This window comes from Neomonachus schauinslandi, chromosome 5 (assembly GCF_002201575.2).
Source record: "Neomonachus schauinslandi chromosome 5, ASM220157v2, whole genome shotgun sequence".
Lineage (NCBI taxonomy): Eukaryota > Metazoa > Chordata > Mammalia > Carnivora > Phocidae > Neomonachus > Neomonachus schauinslandi.
The window spans coordinates 103654723-103675719 of record NC_058407.1 but is presented as its reverse complement, the minus strand read 5'-3'; the positions used below and the strand labels follow the sequence as shown (position 1 = coordinate 103675719).

General features: G+C 41.9%; 1 protein-coding gene across 3 annotated transcripts in view; it reads left to right on the top strand.

Moving 5' to 3' along the window:
- MICAL3 (microtubule associated monooxygenase, calponin and LIM domain containing 3) overlaps positions 1–20997 on the top strand; it is a 216241-nt gene that overhangs the window by 102912 nt on the left and 92332 nt on the right. For all 3 annotated transcript variants that reach the window (XM_044915483.1, XM_044915484.1, XM_021690745.1), the window contains 12 exons: positions 215–316; positions 1023–1178; positions 2194–2294; positions 6362–6619; positions 6965–7080; positions 8088–8214; positions 9196–9292; positions 11760–11907; positions 13958–14154; positions 16724–16836; positions 17127–17189; positions 17676–17849. In XM_044915483.1, coding sequence (XP_044771418.1) covers positions 215–316; positions 1023–1178; positions 2194–2294; positions 6362–6619; positions 6965–7080; positions 8088–8214; positions 9196–9292; positions 11760–11907; positions 13958–14154; positions 16724–16836; positions 17127–17189; positions 17676–17849 — 1652 coding nt within the window. The remainder of the gene's footprint in view (positions 1–214; positions 317–1022; positions 1179–2193; positions 2295–6361; positions 6620–6964; positions 7081–8087; positions 8215–9195; positions 9293–11759; positions 11908–13957; positions 14155–16723; positions 16837–17126; positions 17190–17675; positions 17850–20997) is intronic.

Here is a 20997-nt window from a genome sequence, read left to right as displayed (position 1 = left end):
ACTTGTATTCATTATAGCAAATCACGTCGTGGGGAACATTCTTTTGTGAGCCTTCTCCAAGGCTTCTTTTTTTCCTGTGTTTTGTACCCCATGCTTTTACTCCTAGTGTTTTCAGTTTTCAAAACCTAGGGTTTTGTGCAGTTTGTATCCAGAGGTGTCTTAGGTGTATGAATATAGTCTGGGTAATGACCTTCATTTTGACTTTGGTCCACAGGTATAGGTTGGCGGGCACTGGTCCACCCCAAAACCCATCCTGTGTCAGAATATGAATTTGAAGTGATCATCGGAGGGGATGGCCGTAGGAACACCTTGGAAGGTATTGGTCAATGCTGCTTTGCCTGGTTCATAGCAGAGTGAAGGGTAACCCTCCCCCAACCCTGGGGTGAGAGTTTGTATCATCAGAATCCACATTCCTAAGAATCTGCATATGCAAAAAGAATCTGCGTATGCATGCTATCTCTTCTAACTGAATGACAGGCCCAGCCTTCCACTAGCCAACTGGTACTTGGGTTACTTCTTATAGGGCACTCTTGTTAAGGCACTAGGAGGTAATTAATTGGTTGACACTGCAGGATTATATCTAAGTTTAGTAAGCTGGTGGCTTCCTTTCCTCTCTCTCTTTCTTTTTCTTTCTTTTCTTTCTTTCTTTCTTTCTTTCTTTCTTTCTTTCTTTCTTTCTTCCCTTTCTTCCCTTTCTTTTCTTTCTTTTCTTTCTTCCCTTTCTTCCCTTTCTTTCCTTTCTTTCTTTTTCTTTCAATGAACTCCCTTGCACTGAGTAGTATTCTGGTCAGTTAGATTTCAGATTGTTAATATGTGGGAGACTTTGACTTCTTTCCTGAAATTCATATATTTTGGGGCAGGTAAACACCTTATTTTCAGATAAGAATTGCCCTAAAATTTTCCCATTGATTCCCATCCCGCATGTTCCCTAATGTCTTCATCAACAGCCCTTCCTGTTTGAAGTGATCTTCCTTCTTCTCTAGCGAGCTGTGGTCACCTCTGAAAATTTTCTTTCCTTCCAGGATTTCGCCGGAAAGAATTTCGTGGCAAGCTGGCCATTGCCATTACAGCAAATTTTATTAACCGAAATACAACAGCAGAAGCCAAAGTGGAAGAGATCAGTGGTGTGGCTTTTATATTCAACCAAAAATTTTTCCAGGAACTGAGGGAAGCCACAGGTTGGTGTAGATGCCTCCAAAGCAATAAGGATAGAAATTTAAATAACTACTTGTGATTTTTCTCTCAGAGGTTTGGTAGGGTGGGTGATCATTGGCATTATTGCTGTTGTTTGCCCCACTGCTCTTTTTCTTTCTATAGTGCTTTCCTTATTACTGTCTCCTCCTCTAGTATTCTTTACCCTCTTTACAGTGATAAGGCTGTTCTGGGCTTGGTTTTTATTTGTTTGTTTGTTTGTTTTTAAGGGTTCATTCTGCCTTTTAGCAACTCTTCTCCAACCCTTTCCCCTATGCTATGGCTCTAAGTGATGGTGCTCTAAGTGATGGTGCTCAATAAGCTACTGATTGGTAGTTCTCTGGTTCTCTAGAACCTAACTTTAGATACTGAGTATACAGTCTTCCGGGGTTCCAGTTTGGACATGAAGTAAACAATGTGCTAGATAGGAATGAGATTGTTGTATGATAGCTTTTGAATAAATTAACTTACTTTGCTGCCACAAAAATGTGCATCAGATTTCATTTCTCTGTTTTCTAGAACACGATTGCTTTCTATTACATCTGTTTTTTAGATTATTGAATTAAAAAGTCAGTAGTTCACGTTCTGCTTCTAGGCATCTAGGTATCTGTCCTGTTAAGAGCAGAGGTGATTCTCCCAGTTACCTTGATGACTATCAAAGACATTTAACTTGAGAACTAACCCTGACCTCTTACTAGAAGTTAACCTTTCTTTCTCTTCCAGACCTTCTATTTCTGCTTACTATTGATCATGGTTTTTAGGATAACTTAGGGTATGAAGTGAATTATAGAGCAGTGCAGGTATAAACATAGCTCCCCCTCTTCTTATGAACTGAATATGCAGGAAGTAAGAATCTGGGCTCAGACATCTCTTTATTTTCACTTTCTCTGTCCAGAGTGTTACAACCCTGGTCTCTGAGGATCCATGTAAACTTTCTGGCTGCCCTAACGTACCTTCATTTTCAGCAAGCCCCCGTGTGACAGATTTGTTTTCCGGTTGTAGGTATTGACTTGGAGAATATTGTCTACTACAAAGACGACACACACTATTTTGTTATGACAGCCAAAAAGCAGAGTTTGCTAGACAAAGGGGTGATACTGCACGTGAGTAATGGATTTCTTTCAAACCTCTTTTTATGTTGTACTAGTTAATGTGACCACTAAGAGAAAGAATTTTATTGTCTGATGAGTTTTTCCTGCAAGGGAATGAAAATGAGCACCCAACTCATCTCCTAGAAACATGTACTCCTCTAAGGTTTTTTTAGTTTAACTTCTAAAAAATCTTTTGTTATGGAAAATTTCAGATGTACACAAAAGTAGAGAGAATCATACAGTGAACCCCCATGTGCCCATTACCTTGTTCTAACAATTATCAGCACATGGCCAATATTATTTCAGTAGTACCCCACGTACTCCTCACTCCTGCCATTGGATTGTTCTGAAACAAATCTCAGATAACAGTTATCTCAGATACTCAGTTTAATTTTAGGTGATTTGGTTTGTCGTTCTAGCTAATTCCACATATGACTGATTAGTAGTTGGTTAATAGGTCGTCTTTTGGGAGAGGGTGGTAGGGGGACGGGAGTTTGACCTGGAAGCCTGAGAATGGTTCTGGTTTTACTGCAGATATGTCTATCAGAAGTCTAGGGAACACTGGCTGGATTAGGGTATATTTAGACCTCTTCATAAACAATGATGAGAGGTCTGGCTCAGCCTTTTTTCCAGGTGGATAATTGTATGACATTCCCTGAGATGATGAACAGAATATGAAATCAGAGAATCACAGGATAGGTGGTTCTTTAAGGAGAGTCTCTTAAGTCTTATTTGGTGTTCAGTCTGAATCAGAATTACTATCCCCATGTGATGAGCTGGAGAGAAGAGGCACTAGATGTGCTGATTCAGGCCTGTACAGTTCTTACCACAGACTTGTGGCTGAATTTCAGGGTGCCTTTGTCTTTGCAGGACTGAGTGATACTGTTGCTGTATCTGAGAGCAGTGGTGGGGGCAAGCCAGTGAGCACGTGCCTGCCGCACAGCCTCTTCCCAGTCACGGACCTAGGACCTCGTATCTGTTTCTCAGCCTTGAGCTCCTTTACGTTATATAAGGAAACAGGACAGAGCAGTTCGTACAGCCCATCCTGCCAGAAACATAAGCAAGATGTACTTGGTTGGATGCTTTATCAATAAGAAATAGCCAGTGAACCTGGTGGTATACTTTGGGACTAAGTTAAGACAAATCTACCATCTTAGGCAGAACAGTGGTTATCAGTTGAAACTTGTTTTATTGTGCTTCACAGTTACTGCATTTATTTGTTTACTTACTTATTTACTTATTTATTTTACAAAATTGAGGGTTTGTGGCAACCCTGCGCTGAACAAGTCTGTTGGTGCCATTTTTCCAACAGCATTTGCTCATTTCATATTTCTGTGTTATAGTTTGGTAATTCTTGGCAATATTTCAAACATTTTCATTATTATATTTGTTATCGTGATCTGCGATCAGTGATTATAACTTGCTGAAAACTCCAATAATGGTTAGCATTTTTTAGCAATAAAGTATTTTTTAGTCAAGGTAGCTTCATTGTTTTTTTAGACATAATGCTATTGCACATTTAATAGACTATGGCATAGTGTAAACATAACATACATACTGGGAAACCAAAAAAATTCATTTGACTGGCTATATTGCGGTGGTCTGCCACTGAACCTGCAGTATCTCCAAGGCATGGCTATATGTAGGAGCAATCTAGAATGCCAAGACCTGATTTACTTTTGCTTTTTATTTATTTTTTTAGAGGGCAGGAGCCACGTTTCTACGTGTGCTGCTAAATACTAACCCGGTTGTGGTCACTTACTTGGACAAACACGGTTTCAAGGACCAACTGGAGTATTTGTGTTTTGACTATTAACATCTTGTAGTAGTAGCTGAAAGTACCATCAGAGTGACACTTGGAAACAAACGTTAGGCCCCACTTTAGGAGAATAAAGATTTGGCTCAGTTAGCCAGGAATCTCCAAAACAGAGAAGAAGTTTTTCAGTCCTTTATGTGGAAAGCTGTTTTTCCTCTCATCTTTGTTTTTCTTTGTTGGTGGGTTTCTGTGGAGCCTTTCAGAATCTTATGTATTATTTTGACAACTTCTGTTCCATTTTCAATATATTTCTTCCCAGCCCCCTGGACTGCCATTGCTCCCACCTCACATCTTTTTGGCACTGGAGCTTTTGGGTGCTTCCTTTGAGTTTGATGAATTACACAATGCTGAGTATTTTGTGTGGTCCCATTTGCCAGAAGCTATTTGCTACCCAGAAGATAATAATCGCCAATATAACATAAATTATAAAATGCATTTTCAGTTTAGAAAGTACCATCACATAAATTATTTTATTTGGTATTCAAAACAACTCCATGAGCTGGATTAGGCAAGATTAAAGAAGTATGACATGCTCCAAGTAAATGGAAACACCAGGCAGCAAAACCTGTGCTCTTTTAGAAACAGCCTCCCCCATGGGGCACCTGGGTGGCTCAGTCGGTTGAGCATCTGACTCTTGATTTTGGCTCAGGTCATGATCTCAGGGTTGTGGGGTCATTGGGCTCCATGCTCAGCAGGGAGTCTGCTTGGGATTCTCTTTCCCTCTCCTATCCCCCCTGCCCCCCTGCTCGCCCTCTCTCTCAAATAAATCTTTTTTTTTTTCTTCTTTTTTTAATTTAAAGAAGGGGCACCTGGGTGGCTCAGTCAGTTAAGCATCTGCCTTCAGCTCAGGTCATGATCTCAGGGTCCTGGGGTCCAGCCCTGCATCAGGCTCTGCACTCAGTGGAGAGCCTGCTTCTCCTTCTCCCTCTGCACCCCCCCTTCACGTGCTCGCTCTCTGCTTTCTCTCTCTCAAATAAGTAAATAATCTTTTTAAAAATAAATAAATAATTTTTTAAATTTTTTTATTGTTATGTTAATCCCCATACATTACATCATTAGTTTTAGATGTAGTGTTCCATGATTCATTGTTTGTGCATAACACCCAGTGCTCCATGCAGAACGTGCCCTCCTCAATACCCATCACCAGGCTAACCCATCCTCCTCCCCCTCCCCTCTAGAACCCTCAGTTTGTTTTTCAGAGTCCATCGTCTCTCATGGTTCGTCTACCTCTCCAATTTCCCCCCCTTCATTCTTCCCCTCCTGCTACATTCTTCTTCTTCTTTTTTTTTTCTTAACATATATTGCATTATTTGTTTCAGAGATACAGATCTGAGATTCAATAGTCTTGCACAATTCACAGCGCTTACCAGAGCACATACCCTCCCCAGTGTCCATCACCCAGTCACCCCATCCCTCCCACCCCACCCCCCACTCCAGCAACCCTCAGTTTGTTTCCTGAGATTAAGAATTCCTCCTATCAGTGAGGTCATATGATACATGTCTTTCTCTGTTTGACTTATTTCGCTCATCATAATACCCTCCAGTTCCGTCCACGTCATTGCCAATGGCAAGATCTCATTCCTTTTGATGGCTGCATAATATTCCATTGTATATATATACTACATCTTCTTTATCCATTCATCTGTTGATGGACATCTTGGCTCTTTCCACAGTTTGGCTATTGTGGACATTGCTGCTATAAATATCGGGGTGCACGTACCCTTTCGGATCCCTACTTTTGTATCTTTGGGGTAAATACCCAGTAGTGCAATTGCTGGATCATATGGTAGCTCTATTTTCAACTTTTTGAGGAACCTCCATACTGTTTTCCAGAGTGGCTGCACCAGCTTGCATTCCCACCAACAGTGTAGGAGGGTTCCCCTTTCTCGGCATCCCTGCCAACATCTGTCATTTCCTGACTTGTTAATTTTAGCCATTCTGACTGGTGTGAGGTGATATCTCATTGAGGTTTTGATTTGGTAAATAATTTTTAAAAAGAAACTGCCTCCCCCTTTTCTCTCCCTTCATGTGCTCTCTCTCTGCTTTCTCTCTCTCAAATAAATAAATAATCTTTTTAAAAATAAATAAATAATTTTTAAAAAGAAACCACCTCCCCCTCTTCTCTTTGGGTAGAAGACTTATTTTGGAATATGAAATCACTTTAGGAAGAAGGGAAAGGCTGTGAAACTGGCTTACATCTGACATGTGTAGTGTGGTTCTAACGGGGGCTTTTCCTTCGACCCTCTTCTCTCTCTGGAGACAGGACTATGCCGACACAGAGCTCTTGCTTTCCCGGGAGAATGTGGACCGAGAGGCTCTGCTGAACTATGCCAGGGAGGCAGCAGACTTCTCCACTCAGCAGCAGCTGCCATCTCTGGATTTTGCCATCAATCACTATGGGCAGCCTGATGTGGCCATGTTCGACTTCACTTGTATGTACGCCTCCGAGAATGCTGCCTTGGTGCGGGAGCAGAATGGACACCAGTTGTTAGTGGCCCTGGTTGGGGACAGCCTCCTAGAGGTGAGTAGTAAGGGTGGCAGTGCTTTATAGTAGAGGCAAGTAAGGAAGCAGTAATAATTAGGAACAAACGTGAGTATCCCAGGTTGTAGAATGAGTGTCTACAACATTGTGCAGCAGAGGTAGACTCCCTGCAGGAGATATACCAGGAAGTAGGCAAGTTGCTAAGTATGAATGGAAGCTCTGCAACTTTTGTGATTTGCTCCTCTACCAGTTTATGAAGTGGGAAAGCCCAATATCTGAACAGTTGCCAAAAAGTACTGTCAACAGCAAACTTTCTTTAATTTAGTTCCTCTCTATTGAAAGGTTAATTTATTTTAGTTCTTTTGTTTTCTGTCTCCTTTGTAGCCTTTTTGGCCAATGGGAACAGGAATAGCTCGAGGATTTCTAGCTGCTATGGACTCAGCCTGGATGGTACGAAGTTGGTCTCTAGGAACAAGCCCCTTGGAGGTCCTGGCCGAGAGGTAATGGGAAATATCCAGGGGTCCCTTCCACGAGAAAACTAGGAGTGATGAGTGGTTTGCTCCTCAGGCAGAGTACACTTTTTCTTTCTTCTCTCTCTCTCTCACTCTCTCTTAATTAAAGATGTTTTCATATTTAAGAGATGAAAAGCAAGATATTGACTAATAAAATCACAGATATGTAAAGACTAAGTGCTCTTCTTTTTTTTCCAAATTAAATTTGTTACTGACAGATGGTATCTGAATTTTTGTATTCCATTAAAGAACAGTATCTGATTCCTTTATGACAGTCACATGAACAAATATATAAGCATAGTACATTAAATCTTCCTGTCCTTAAAGTAGAAAGACTTACGCCAGTGAAATCAATGTGGTAGCAGGGGACATACTAACATAAGAAAAGAAACAAGAAGTGACTTTGAATTCAAAAGGAAACCCCAAACTGCTTGTAAACATTTCTCAAGCTTTCAAATGTCAGATATGTTAAAGCAGATTATTGTAAACAAGGTAGGAATCCTAGGATTTGTTTGCTAATAAAGAACAAATGCCTTGACTAGAAAACGAGAGAAATATAAAATTTCCTGGGTGTAATTGGTGGTTGATAGCATTTTAAGCCTGTTACCTAAGGTACTCTGGGCAAGTTTGGTGGCAAGTTCTTTTTTCATCTATGTTTTTCTTAAAAATTAAATATTGGTATTGGCCTACCTGAAAAAACAAAACAGTAAATTAGTTGCCTTTTAAATTAGAATCAGGCTTTTTATCCCAGCCTACCGCAGTGTACTTGCTCTTGCTACTGGTCCTTAACCAGTCCAGTGCCTGTGGAATCATGGTGTGGTGGGAATTGGAGCAAGGGCTGATGTAGGTTTGGAGAAAAATGGTCAAGGATGAGGATTTGTCATATCCTTCAGATTATTCGGTACACTGTCAAAAAATAGGAATATTATGAAAGGAGAGGGAGATGTGTATGGTGCTTGTCACTGCTCTGACTAAATTGTTATATGTTCTTGCAGGGAAAGCATTTATAGATTGCTGCCTCAGACCACCCCTGAGAATGTGAGTAAAAACTTCAGCCAATACAGCATCGACCCTGTCACCAGATATCCCAATATTAATGTCAACTTCCTCCGCCCGAGCCAGGTAAGAGCCTTCTAGCCAGTTATCTACACCTGGGCCCATTTTCAGGATGGATCAGGCCTCTGAAACACTGAAATGTGTCTGTTAATACCATATACACACACTTCTTTCATAATCCAAGTAGATGTCTCCCTGGAATGGTATCACTTTCCATCAACAGATTGAGCAGCTAAGGGAGGAAGTTGTTGAATGACTTGCCAGAAGAGCCCATGTGACCAAAATGGTGGATCCAGGACCTTCTCCAGGGCTTCCTCATTCAAGCTGCATGTTGTAGGGGAGAGAGCACTTGCTCACTACTCAGAAAACGGGACTTCTTGCATTATTGCCACCAGTCACTTTGACATGGACATGTCATCCCGTCTTCTCTGAACCTTAGCTTCATCGATAAAGTGGAGATAATAGTCCTGCTATTCACAGGACCATTGTGAGGGCAAATGAGATTGTTCACTTGAAGGGACTTTGAAAGTCAGGACGCTCTCTGAAGTTAAAGATACCATTGGTCAGTTTTGTTGAGCTGCTGAGTTATTTCCCACAATGTCTAAAGTCTTATAATTGCATTAAGAATGACATTTGACAAAGCGCAATAATCCCGAAGAGCCCAACAATTTTTAGAAAGCAGCCCATTCAACATATTTGCCTATGTACTTGTGTAATTTTTTATTCACTTTCTATAAGTTTATGGCTTTAAGCCTTCTATATCCTTTATATAAGGGGGCCATGAGACCTGCTGTCAATGGGCAGTATTAATGGTCCAATAGTGACTATCAGAGGGCCCTCCTTGGCTGAGTAGCTAGTTTTTAGCACAATTTTTTTGCACTAATATGTATTTATTTATATGTAACCTCACCACATACCAGAAAGGATTTAAAGGTCATTGTCTTTATCTGAACTTTGCCCAACCTGCTATCTTATTAGTCTTTCATTTTGCTCTCAGATGGGAACTTATTGTGTGGTGTTTGATTTTCCTTCTTAACTTTCTGCCAGGTGCGCCATTTATACGATACTGGGGAAACAAAAGATATTCATCTGGAAATGGAGAACCTGGTGAATTCCCGAACTACCCCAAAGTTGATTCGCAATGGTGAGTTCTGGTAGTGACCTTTTAAATGCAAGTAACCTATTCAGAGAAATTTGTACTTACTCATTGAGCTGTTCAAGTGCACACAGTACTGTATAGGCAGTGGTTCTCAACCAGGGGTGATTTTGCCCCCCAGGGGACATTTGGTAGTGTTTGCAGACATTTTTGATTGTCAGGACTAGGGGAGGGTGCTGTTGGCATCCAAGGACGCTGCTGAACCTACAGTGCACAAATCAGCTCCCCACAACAAAGAATTGCCCAGCCAAAAATCTCAGGAATGTCAGGGCAAAACCCTCAGCCTAAGGTTTTAGGAGGGTATAAAGAGAAATCAGGTACAAATCCTGTTGAGAGAGAGAGGAAGTGCGTGCACACACACCAACTAAGGTTTCTTGGGGAAGCTTTAGGAAAAAGCAGTGGCATTTTTAGCTGAGCACTATGACATTGCCAGGACACAGTTATAGAGATAAAAGCCATTCTGTATTTTGTGTTCACTGAAGGACCTCTATAGATTTTTTTAAGAGGAGAGCAACATGAATATACCTGGTCAGCTACATGTAAGATGGGATGGAGAAGGGTAACGCCAGAGGTAGGGCCACTAGTTAGAAATCCACTGTAGTAGTCAGGCTAGTGGTGGTGAAGGCCTGAATCTGATGCTGATGTTGAGGATGGACAAGGGAGCGGAGCATAGTTAGAAGAACTCTGACTTTGGGGCCAGGTGCAATTGGTCCCAGTCCAAGCTTTGCTATTTGTGAAGTGTGTGGGCTAGAAGAGGATATTTTGCATCTGTGAGCTTTGGTTTCCTTGTCTGTAAAATGGGCATAAGAAATAGTTACTTCACACTGTGGTGATAAATGGCAGCCATTTTGTCATTGTCATTATTAATTATGTGAGTGAGAGTGTATTAAAGAGCCAGAATCAATAGGCATCAGCAGTTTGGTTGCATGGGTCAAGAGGTGGTTGCAGATGTTGCTGCCATCAGTTTGGACAAGGAAATGGGAGGATGAGAAGCTTTGGGTCTGTTTTGAGTATGACATGTTATTGGATTTTCAAGGTGGATTTCACAACTGACAGGCAGTCGGAAACATTTTCATCTTTCTCCACTCGGGTGTCATCTACTTGAAAGCAGACAATATACCTTTGTCACTATCATTTTAGAGCCTGGAATATTGAAGTTACCCAATACATACTGGATTGATGGATATACAGACTTGGGAGACATCTGAATAAAGTTAATTTCTGAAGTAAATTTTTGATTTATGATGATAACAGCAGGAGTGTTTCTCTGTATAATTTTAGAATACATTTTCACCAAAAGACTTAAATGAAATAGGATTTTTATGATGTGCAGTTTTTGTCTTATGTTCCCAAATCACTAAATGACTTCATACAAGGTTAGATATTTCCAGCTGCCAAAGGTAAGAGAACAGACGTTCTTGGACGCAAATGGGAGTTCACAGATTCTTCTAAATGCTCCATATCAGAGCTCCTCTGATGCAATTAAGAAAAACAGACTTCTATTTTTATTTTTTATTATTTTTAAAGATTTTATTTATTTATTTGAGAGAGAGAGAGACTGAGAGAGAGAGCACATGAGAGGGGGGAGGGTTGGGAGGGTCAGAGGGAGAAGCAGACTCCCTGCCGAGCAGGGAGCCCGATGCGGGACTCGATCCAGGGACTCCAGGATCATGACCTGAGCCGAAGGCAGTCGCTTAACCAACTGAGCCACCCAGGCGCCCGAAAAACAGACTTTTAGAAAGGCCCTTTGTGTTCAAGAAGACACAGCAGTGAACTGGAAAACATCCACGTATTATGTTCACTTTTTTGTGTTGTTATGTTCACTTTTTCAAGATGTGATCATTTATAATATAGAGTGCCAATCCTGGCCTGAGGGATCATTCTGGTGTGGGGTCCTTGGCTGTGCCATTGTAATCCTACAGAGTTTCTTCATTTGACAAATCGCTCTATACCCTGGAACGTGTAAGAGTGGGCTTTGCTTGCTATTGGTTTAATGTGTTGCTAGAGAGAATGGACTTTTTTCTGCTCTACTCCTCTCAATATTACTTTGAAGGGAAGGAGATTCCTCAGCTAGCTGCCAAGCAACTCTCCAGGGAAATCTTACACCTTCTGCAAGTGAAGGTGACAGCTCAGTAGATGGCGCTCTTCCATCTAAGTCAGTATCCAAGAGTGCTGCTGGGACCCTGGGCTTTAGCATGAACAGATCCAGATCATCCCTCTTGTGACTTATTCTGTTAGAGGGGCTGGCGTTGACATCAGAGTCTGGGTAAATTCTTATCTACCTAAAATTCCACTATCATGATACCAGTTACATAGCTTTTTACTTTTGAAACAGTGACAACTATTTTGTTCCTACCTTTAGTAATTTTTCAAACTGGGTATGTGTACTACAAAGAGGATCCTACATCAATGCTACCAAGTGACCACACTTCTGATAATTTTTTTGTTGTTTTAGAGTCTGTAGCTCGTTCAAGCAAACTGCTGGGTTGGTGCCAAAGGCAGACAGATGGCTATGCAGGGGTAAATGTGACAGATCTCACTATGTCTTGGAAAAGTGGACTGGCCTTATGTGCGATCATCCATAGATACCGCCCTGATCTGATGTAAGTTGTGACAAACTTTGTGTTTCATTTTGTATTCCCTCAGGACCTCAGAGTATTTTGCTATCAGCCAAATTTTATATTTTTATCTAGAATGAGATACATAGCAAGATACTTTTTTCTAGAAGGCAGTGATTAATTTCAGTTTAGTTATATTTAAAACTTCTGTCAAGCATCATGTAGCTGAATCCAGCTGAGGTTTTAAAAATCACAGCACTCAGAAGGTCAAAAACTGGTTTTAACACCCACCTGGGCCTATTAACATCACACACAGGAAAACTCTGTTTATTGGCCCCAGGTTGAACTCTTCATTTCGGTCAGCTATCTCGCAGATGCTGTTAGTCATAAGGAAAACCTCACTAGAACATTTGGCTGGCTGAAGGCAAGTATGTCACGACCAGCAAGACAGAAAACGGTGAATACTTACTCGATTTATCATAGTTCATTGGTATTATCTCTGTTAAGAATTGCGCCTCTTGCAAATATACTCTGCCCAGGCCCACAAGATTCAGGCCACTTTACCCACTTGTATCAGTGACACCTGCTCTTTTGGCCATTCTTTACTCACCTAAATGCAGAATCACTACAATAGGATGACCCCAGGTCAACTACAGTGACCAGTGCACTCAGATTTCCCCCATAGGCATTTGTTACCATGGAAGCCAAACAAGAAGATCCAGAAACAGAAGAAAAGCCTGTTAAATTATCCTGGCTGCCTGTCCTTTTATCATTAGGGCCCAGATTTGTGCGTTTGCTTTAATGATTGCTTAAGGAAACCTAAGAAACATAGTTCCTATTTATATTAGGTTATAAATTAATGAGGCAAGAGCTAGTAGAAACAGCCCTACATATAGTATGCTTTAGGAATGGGAATTTCTGATTTGTTTGGATAAAGCTAAGTGACCTCCAGTGCTCCTGTCCCTTAGCTAATGCAGAGGTTGGTGAATGGTAAGTGAAAGTCCCCCCTCCCCCCGATCAAGAAAGGATGGGAGAGGAAGAGGGAATAGTTTCAGGATTGTGATGAATGGCACAGAATGCTTTAAAAGAAGACTGGGTGAATCCGTTCTCTTCCAAAGGGAAGTCAGGAAAGAAAAGGAGATGGAGGCAAAAGTAGCTGAAGGGAACCTAGCAGGTGAGGTTGGGGGGTGGTAAAGGGAGAAGGCTGCCTGCAGAAGGTCTAAGGAAGTTCTGTGTAACAGAACACAAAGCAGTGAGTAGGTGATTTGGCACTCTTTAGACTACAATGACTTCATTCAGGATGAGGCCTTCCTGGTTTAATAGGCTTAATCTATAGAGAAAAGGCATTTAGAAAAATGAAAACCTTGCTACGGAGTCAGTAGTAGGTTAACACAAAATAAGGCCTGCCCAGTTGATCTGCAATCACCTCTTAAAGAAGAATACTATCAGTCTTTACTTGATCGAATGGCAAGAAGTTTGAGACCCAGCGGGAAGTGTTTGTTAATTTAAATACTTGGGAAAACTCAGGAAGTTTAGCAGTGGAAAAATCTTTTGAGGAAGGTTTTGGAATTTCCCTTCAAGTAGAAGGCTAAGTAAGATTTACCAGAGCTGATGCAGTGCATCAACAGCACATCTGGTCCAAACGACACAGCGAGTGATAGTCCTAGGCCTTTAGAAGCAGTCTGGTCCAAATTGGATATTTATCATTATTGAGCATTAGTTTGATATGTACAGATCACATACAAGGTACAAGAGGATATGCAGTAAAGATAGTTCTATTCTTGAGCTTACCTTTTAGTAAGAAATTTATGTTATTGGGAAAATGAGAGTAGTTCTTCAACTTTTCCCCCCTTTTTTCCTTCCCGAGTAGATCTTTAATCATTTCTTCTCCTTGAGGATGATTTGCATTTTCTTAGTGAAAGGGAGGAGACCAAAAGGTGAGATGAACAGGTTGGCTGTCAGATTGCGGTGATAGCCCCGCACCCTGGATTGTAGCTGAAAGACTAAAAAATGATGATGACTCCACTGATACTGTGTTTTCTGGCCTGAGGACAAGCAGCCCTTGTTGATATGTTTTTCTCATTCTGTTTCTTAGAGATTTTGATTCTTTGGATGAGCAAAATGTGGAGAAGAATAACCAGCTGGCCTTTGATATTGCCGAGAAGGAGCTGGGCATTTCTCCCATCATGACAGGCAAAGAAATGGCCTCGGTGGGGGAGCCTGACAAGCTTTCTATGGTGATGTACCTGACTCAGTTCTACGAGATGTTCAAGGACTCAATCCCCTCCAGTGGTAAGGGGCTGGTGGCCGCTGCTATGGAAGGCCTCCATTTCTTTTTTGTTGTTGCCTGGCTTTTCTTTCTTCTAACCATGTCCTTCATCAATACCACCAAAAGGAAACCTGCACTTACTCTATGTTGGCTGTCCGGGTAAGGCCCTAGAACTTTGCTCCATTATTTTTTCCTTCTCTACTAGTATATTCTCAGCCATTCTTTCTTTTCCCAAACTTTCTCACTAAATCTATAAATATGCAAAAATCATTCCTTTGCAAAATGTTTGCCTTGACTCTACTACTTTCTCATACCCTTTCTCTCCGAACCAGGCTTTTTGAAAGGTGGTTAGTACTTACTAGGATCTCTACCTTCTTTTTTTTTTTTTTTTAAAGATTTTATTTATATATTTGACAGAGAGAGCGAGAGAGCGCACACAAGCACAAGCAGGGGAAGCAGGAGAGGAAGAAGCAGGCTTCCCGTCAAGCAGGGAGCCTGACGTGGGGCTCAATCCCAGGACCCTGGGATCATGACCTGAGCTGAAGGCAGCCGTTTAACAGACTGAGCACCCGGCTGCCCCAAAGAGCCGTCATTTCTTAAAATATTAACTGGAGTTTCAGTTAAGAAAAAAAGGGGCAGTAGAGTGTGGAGGGAGTTCCTTGGTCACATACATTAGAAAAATGTTACCTTATATTGTTCCTCCTTAGAGAATCACAGTGTACCTTAACAAGCTAAAGGCTCTGAAAAATCCTGAAGTAGTTAAGCTCACATAATTTTCTGTAACTGGACATTTCCCAAACTTACTCAGTCATCAAACTATTTTTCGAAGTAACAATAGCATCACAAAGAACTCCTCTGTGAGACTTTTTTTTTTTTTTACAACATAGTGATTTGATAAGTTTTTTTATTATTATTACTATGTTATGTTAATCACCATACATTACATCATTAGTTTTTGATGTAGTGTTCCATGATTCACTATTTACGTATAACACCCAGTGCTCCATGCAGAATGTGCCCTCCTCAATACCCACCACCAGGCTAACCCATCCTCCCACCCCCGTCCCCTCTAGAACCCTCAGTCTGCTTTTCAGAGTCCATTGTCTCTCATGGTTCATCTCCCCCTCCGATTTCCCCCCCTTCATTCTTCCCCTTCTGCTATCCTCTTCTTTTTCTTCTTCTTTTTTTTAACATATAATGTATTATTTGTTTCATAGGTACAGGTCTGTGATTCAACAGTCTTGCACAATTCATAGCACTCACCATAGCACATACCCTCCCCAATGTCTATCACCCAGCCACCCCATCCCTCCCAACCCCCACCACTCCAGCAACCCTCAGTTTGTTTCCTGAGATTAAGAATTCCTCATATCGGTGAGGACCTCTACCTTCTAAGGTAACTTCTTTGTAACACTTTGCAGCCCAGCTTCTTTTTTACTGCTCTGCCAAAACTGTTCTCTACAGTCATGAAGAATCACCAAATCCTCATTCTTTTCTCATTTTGCATCGCTCACGCACTTGGCTTTTCTGCATTATTCAGCACTATGGAATTATGTCCTTTTTCTTGAAATTCCGTCTTCTCATTGGCCTCTCTGGTCCTGTACTTGTTTGCTTCATTCTCTTTCTTCTGTAACCGTTCCTTCTCTGCCTTCTCTCTCTTCTCCAACCTTTTGGTGTTTTTCCGTCTTTGGCCCTCAGCCTGCTGCCTCAGTCTACCAGAATGCTACCAAAAAAAATATTCCTGTTGTCATTTATTGTCCCTGGAGTAAGTATACGTAATGCTTTAGAGTGTTGACCATGGTACCCAACTTGGATTTATTTCCCAGTACTTCCACCTGTTTGACCTTAGGCAAGTTACTAAATTTCCCTGTGCCTCAGTTTCCTCATCCATAAACTGGATTTTATGTACATATAACATAAAACTGTGATGTACTAAGGAGAATGTTTGGCAAACAGAAGCATTTAATATTAGCAGTATAGTACTAGTTTCAGTTACTTTTAAAATTACTATTGTTACTAATAAAACATTGGAATCCACAGAGTTTGTGGTTCTCCAGTGTCTTCTAGTCTATGTACTCTTATAGATGTCCATGGCTTTTTCTGACCAGATATGCAGTTCTTACAATAGGAATCCACAACTCTAACATCAGTATACCTATTTAGGGAGAGCCTTCCCATTATGTGCACCTAAGTATATGGAGTCTGCATAATCAAAGGCAATGACCCTAAGCTATATACCCTTCCTCCTTTTCTCCCTCTACTTTGAAATTTTTATCACGAAGGTGAGGCTTTAGCAGTCTGTTATAACTAACAATCATAGGCAGATTCCAACTTTTGAAAAGGAAAAGTGGAGGGTTTTGTGACCGAAGTGGACTGGAAAAAAGAGTTGGTTCTGTTAACATGGATGGAAAAGAGAAAGGTCAACATCCAGACCTTAGTGGAATTTCCTGCTGAGTTCCTCTTGCTTTTGTCAAAGCAGATGAACCTTTAGAGTTTTCTGAGGTTTTGTGAGCCTCCTGCAGGGAGTGTAGTTCTGGTCAGTACTTTGAAGCCCCCTCCAGGGCTGTGCTCAACATTGCTTCCCGTTCACAGAGGCCCTGGACCTGAATGCTGAGGAGAAAGCAGTTCTTATAGCCAGCACCAAATCCCCCATCTCCTTCCTCAGCAAACTTGGACAGACCATCTCTCGGAAGCGTTCTCCCAAGGTAAATGGAAGAGGTTTTGGGGGCACCTGGGTGGCTCAGTTGGTTAAGCGTCTGCCTTCGGCTCAGCATGATTTTCGGGTCCTGGGATCGAGCCCCACATCGGGCTCCCTGCTTGGCGGGAGCTTCTCCCTCTCCCACTCCCCCTGCTTGTGCTCTCTCTCTCTCTCTCTCTCTGTCAAATAAATAAAATCTTAAAAAAAAAAAAATGGAAGAGGTTTTTGACCTGCTACAAACCTAAAGGCGAGGTATGGTGACTAGGATAATGCAGTCTCCCTCATCTCTTGGTATAGGATAAAAAAGAAAAGGACTTGGATGGTGCTGGAAAGAGGAGAAAGACCAGTCAGTCGGAAGAGGTAAGAATTATCTGGGATTTGCTGGAATAGTCATACTGAATTGCCCTTTTGGGCTGAAGTCAATTTCCAAATTGGTATTGCTAGATCTTTTCATACTCATTTTTATGAGAATTTCTGTGGACAGCTGCTCTTTCAGTGGGCTGTTGCTTTTGTTCAGTGTTTCGGAGAGCAGGTAAAGGAGCATACACACACGTGCACTAGTGCTTTCCTCTCTCTTTAGAAGTCTACATTTGGCCGGAGGCGGTGGCTTTCCTGAGATAGGACAACACCAGCCCAAGTCCAAATACCTCTTTGTACTGCCCCATGCACCAGAGTCTTGCTGACTGCATGTTGATACTAGAACCTTGAAGAGAACTGTTAAGCTTAACCTAAAGCAGAAATAGCAGCCACCATGCCACGCACTGGCTTCACTCCTTCTTTGAGGGAAGGGCATTTGTAGGGGGCTCCTCTAACCGAGGCCGGTTCTTGGGTGTTGACGTTTGTCAGGAGGACGCGCCCCGGGGCTACAGAGGAGGAAGGCCCACACTGGTGAGCACTCTGACAGACAGGAGGATGGATGTGGCCCTTGGCAATCAGAACAAAGTGAAGTACATGGCAACCCAGCTGCTGGCCAAATTTGAAGAGAATGCACCCCCACAGTCCACTGGCATGAGGAGACAGGTAAACCCCACTTCGTATCTCACCCATCCACGCTTGGTCTGGCCATATAGGAAGGAGGGGTCTTCTCAGTGAAATGAAGTGGGATGGTGTGTGTCTCAGCGAGCACTCATGCGCTCAAGACTATGTCTGGTTTTCTCTTTGTCTGACTGTGGCAGAGAATAGCACTTTATAAGCTCCTCCTATGCTTTCAGCACTGCTTTCTCCTCACCATTCATGTCTGAGGTGTTTGTGGCAAAAATTCAGAAGAGGAATTTAAAGTTTTATATATATCTATACATATTTATATGCTCACATATGTGCAGACATATTTGAATTATAGAAGAGGTAGATGCTTATTGAGGAAAATCCTGGAGAAAATAATAAAGGTAATCAAGACACCTCTAATTCTGTTAACATTTTGTTATATTTCTTTCTAGTCTGTTTTCAGTGCATTGAGGTCATTCGGAATATACACTTTCTGTTCTGCTTTGTTCATGTAACTTTGGGCATATTCCCATATTGTTCCAAACTCTACAAGCATCTTCCAATATGTGTGTGTACGATGCTTTTCTTCACTCTTCCTCTAGTGTTGGATGTTTTTGTTGTTGCTCATCTTTCATGACAAAGTACAGAGATAATAAATGTTCTTGTGATAAATCTTCTTTTGTGTGTTGAGGATGGTTTTCATAGGCTATCCTCAAACTAGGTCAGGAGTTATGAACACTTTAAAGAGTCATCATGGATACTAACTTGAGAGTGCTAGACAGGAGCATTTGACTTGAGATCTTTGTTGGGTCTTGTCCCTCCTCTTGCTTACCTGAAAGTCACTAAGACTTCTTATAAGAGGAGGTCCTGGGATTTGGAGATTAACACAGGAAGTTTCTTATAAAACTCCCTAATGACCTGAGAGAACATCCAAAGGAAAGGGAGCCCATTCTTTTTATTCTTTTACTCTCTTTCTTCAACTTTTCCATACATACCAGCCATTGTTCTCAGGACCAGGGGTGGGGGGGGGGTAATGACTTTGCTTGGAGTCTGGCCATAATTAACTTCTTCTCACATTTAGCCTTTGGTTATTAATTTTTACACTCCAGTCATATGTATTGTGGCTCATAGAGAGGAATAATAATATTCATTGGTAGACATCTGAGGTTGCCTGGCAGCTCTAGCAACCGCGGGATCTGCCCCATCTCAGGAGATCTGGAATGCTCTCCATGGGAGGAAGTCTGCCCCTAAGGGAAGGTTGTGTTCATCATTTTGAGTAGAAAGATTAGTTTTCCAAACCAGAATTAGTAGTTTAGGTTCAGAGCTTTGAGCTAGGGAAGAGGAGAGTGAAAATTACAGCTTCTGATTTCCTCGTTTTTTCCTTTTGCATTTACTTTTAGTTTGTGGGGTTGGGGTATTTTGTTTCCTTTGTAAATGTAACTTTCTAAGAATTAATTCTGTGTCTGCCCCCACTCCCCGATCCTAGATGTGTGTATGTCCACCGTGAGTATCTTTTTTGTGTCTTCTCCTACTTTAATGTATTTTATTTTGTTTTGTCTCCATGTCCTGTCCCCCACCCATACTTGGCCTGTGTGTCACAGCCAACACAAGAGCGTGGGGTCAGCCAGCCGTCCTGCTGCCTTCCTGAGCAGGGTCGCCCTGCTCCCAACCCCCAGTGGAAACAGGTAAAGGAGCTGCCCAGGGACCAGAATGGGTGCTGCTTCCCTGGGCCTTCCCACCCTACTCATCCCTCTGCGTCAGCCAGGGCTGAGGCCTACACTTTAGAATCCTAGCTCCCAAGGACAGGAAGCTTCTGTACTCATTTGAGTAGCAGCTCTAGGGAAAAGTTTAACAGACAGTCCTGATTGTATTGTATGATTTGTTTAACTCCTTGGGATTTGAGAAATCAGTTAAAAGAGTAGGTGGTTAATCTGGTGTTGAAACTAGCTGAAGCTCTATGGGAAGTTGTTCCAGATACCTTAGCTTCTCTGGTTTTACCACCATAGCCCTTGTCCCAAGTTGACTTTTTGCTTACATGTGTCCTTGTAACTAGTGGAGGGAGAATCCTGAACTCAGCAAGGCTGAGAATTGGGGCATTGGAGCCTTTCACATTAAATAGGAAAATGTTAGCCAAGAAATATCTTAAACTATGATTTTTATTTGTTTTAGACCCTCGACAAAGATGAGCATGGGCATTTTCTTGGCATTTTGTCTCCATTTAAAATACTCCTTGAAAATTTTCAGTAAATTTTTCACAGGATCTCCTAGAAAGCTGCTTCTAAGCAGTATTGGATAGGACAGAAGAAGTGGGTGGAAGGATGGCACCTCATTGATAATAGGAAACCCATCAGAAGGATTGGGGCCTCTATTTTCTCCCAAGTCACAGTTGAGCAAGTTCCTCCTCTGTGAGTGCAGCCTGGATTCTCTGTCTTGTGGTTTGGTATCATCTAGGACTAAGATTCTGAGAGGTCAGGTGAGCTGACTCTCGATTTCTTCTTGTGCTATCGAGCGCCAGCTAGTGCTGGGAGGTGCTGGGGAGTGGCAAGTGGATTTTATTTGAATTACATTCAGGGCAAAAGTTTCCTTTCTAACCTCTTTTAAATTAAATAATATGCCACATTAAAGGCAGGGCCCCTGAGGCTGAGATGGAAGCCGGGGAGCAATGTCCAAACTCACACAGAAGCCAAGCTGCTTCTTTCTCTGTGTTTGGAGGAGGTCTTCTGGAAAACAAACAAACAAGACTCATTGGAAAATCCATTTTATTTTCTTACGCTTTGCCTTGAAATCTAGGTGGAGTGTATGATTTGAAAGGTAATTTTTAGTTGAGGATCTGCTGAAGGAGAAAATGAACTCTAAACTAGATTCCCCCAAACTCTAGATTCTGACAGTGTTCAACAAGGTCGCCTGAGATAGAGGAGCAATGGGGAAGGGAAGTCAGTTGTAACACGTGTAGTGGATGAACAGATGACTTTAACTGTCATGTGCCCAGGGCAGCTTTGGGTTGACTTGCTGGGAAGTCTCAAGGGTATTAAATGTGACCCGAGGAGCCTGGCTCAGCCAAGCCTCTGTTTTGGTGAAGACTGGCATATCAGCTCATCACCTGATGGATCATCAGGAGCTTGGTGTTTGTGGGCCTGCTTGTGTGTCCCCTGTTTATGAAGCATCTGATGGCCTCTGACCTTGT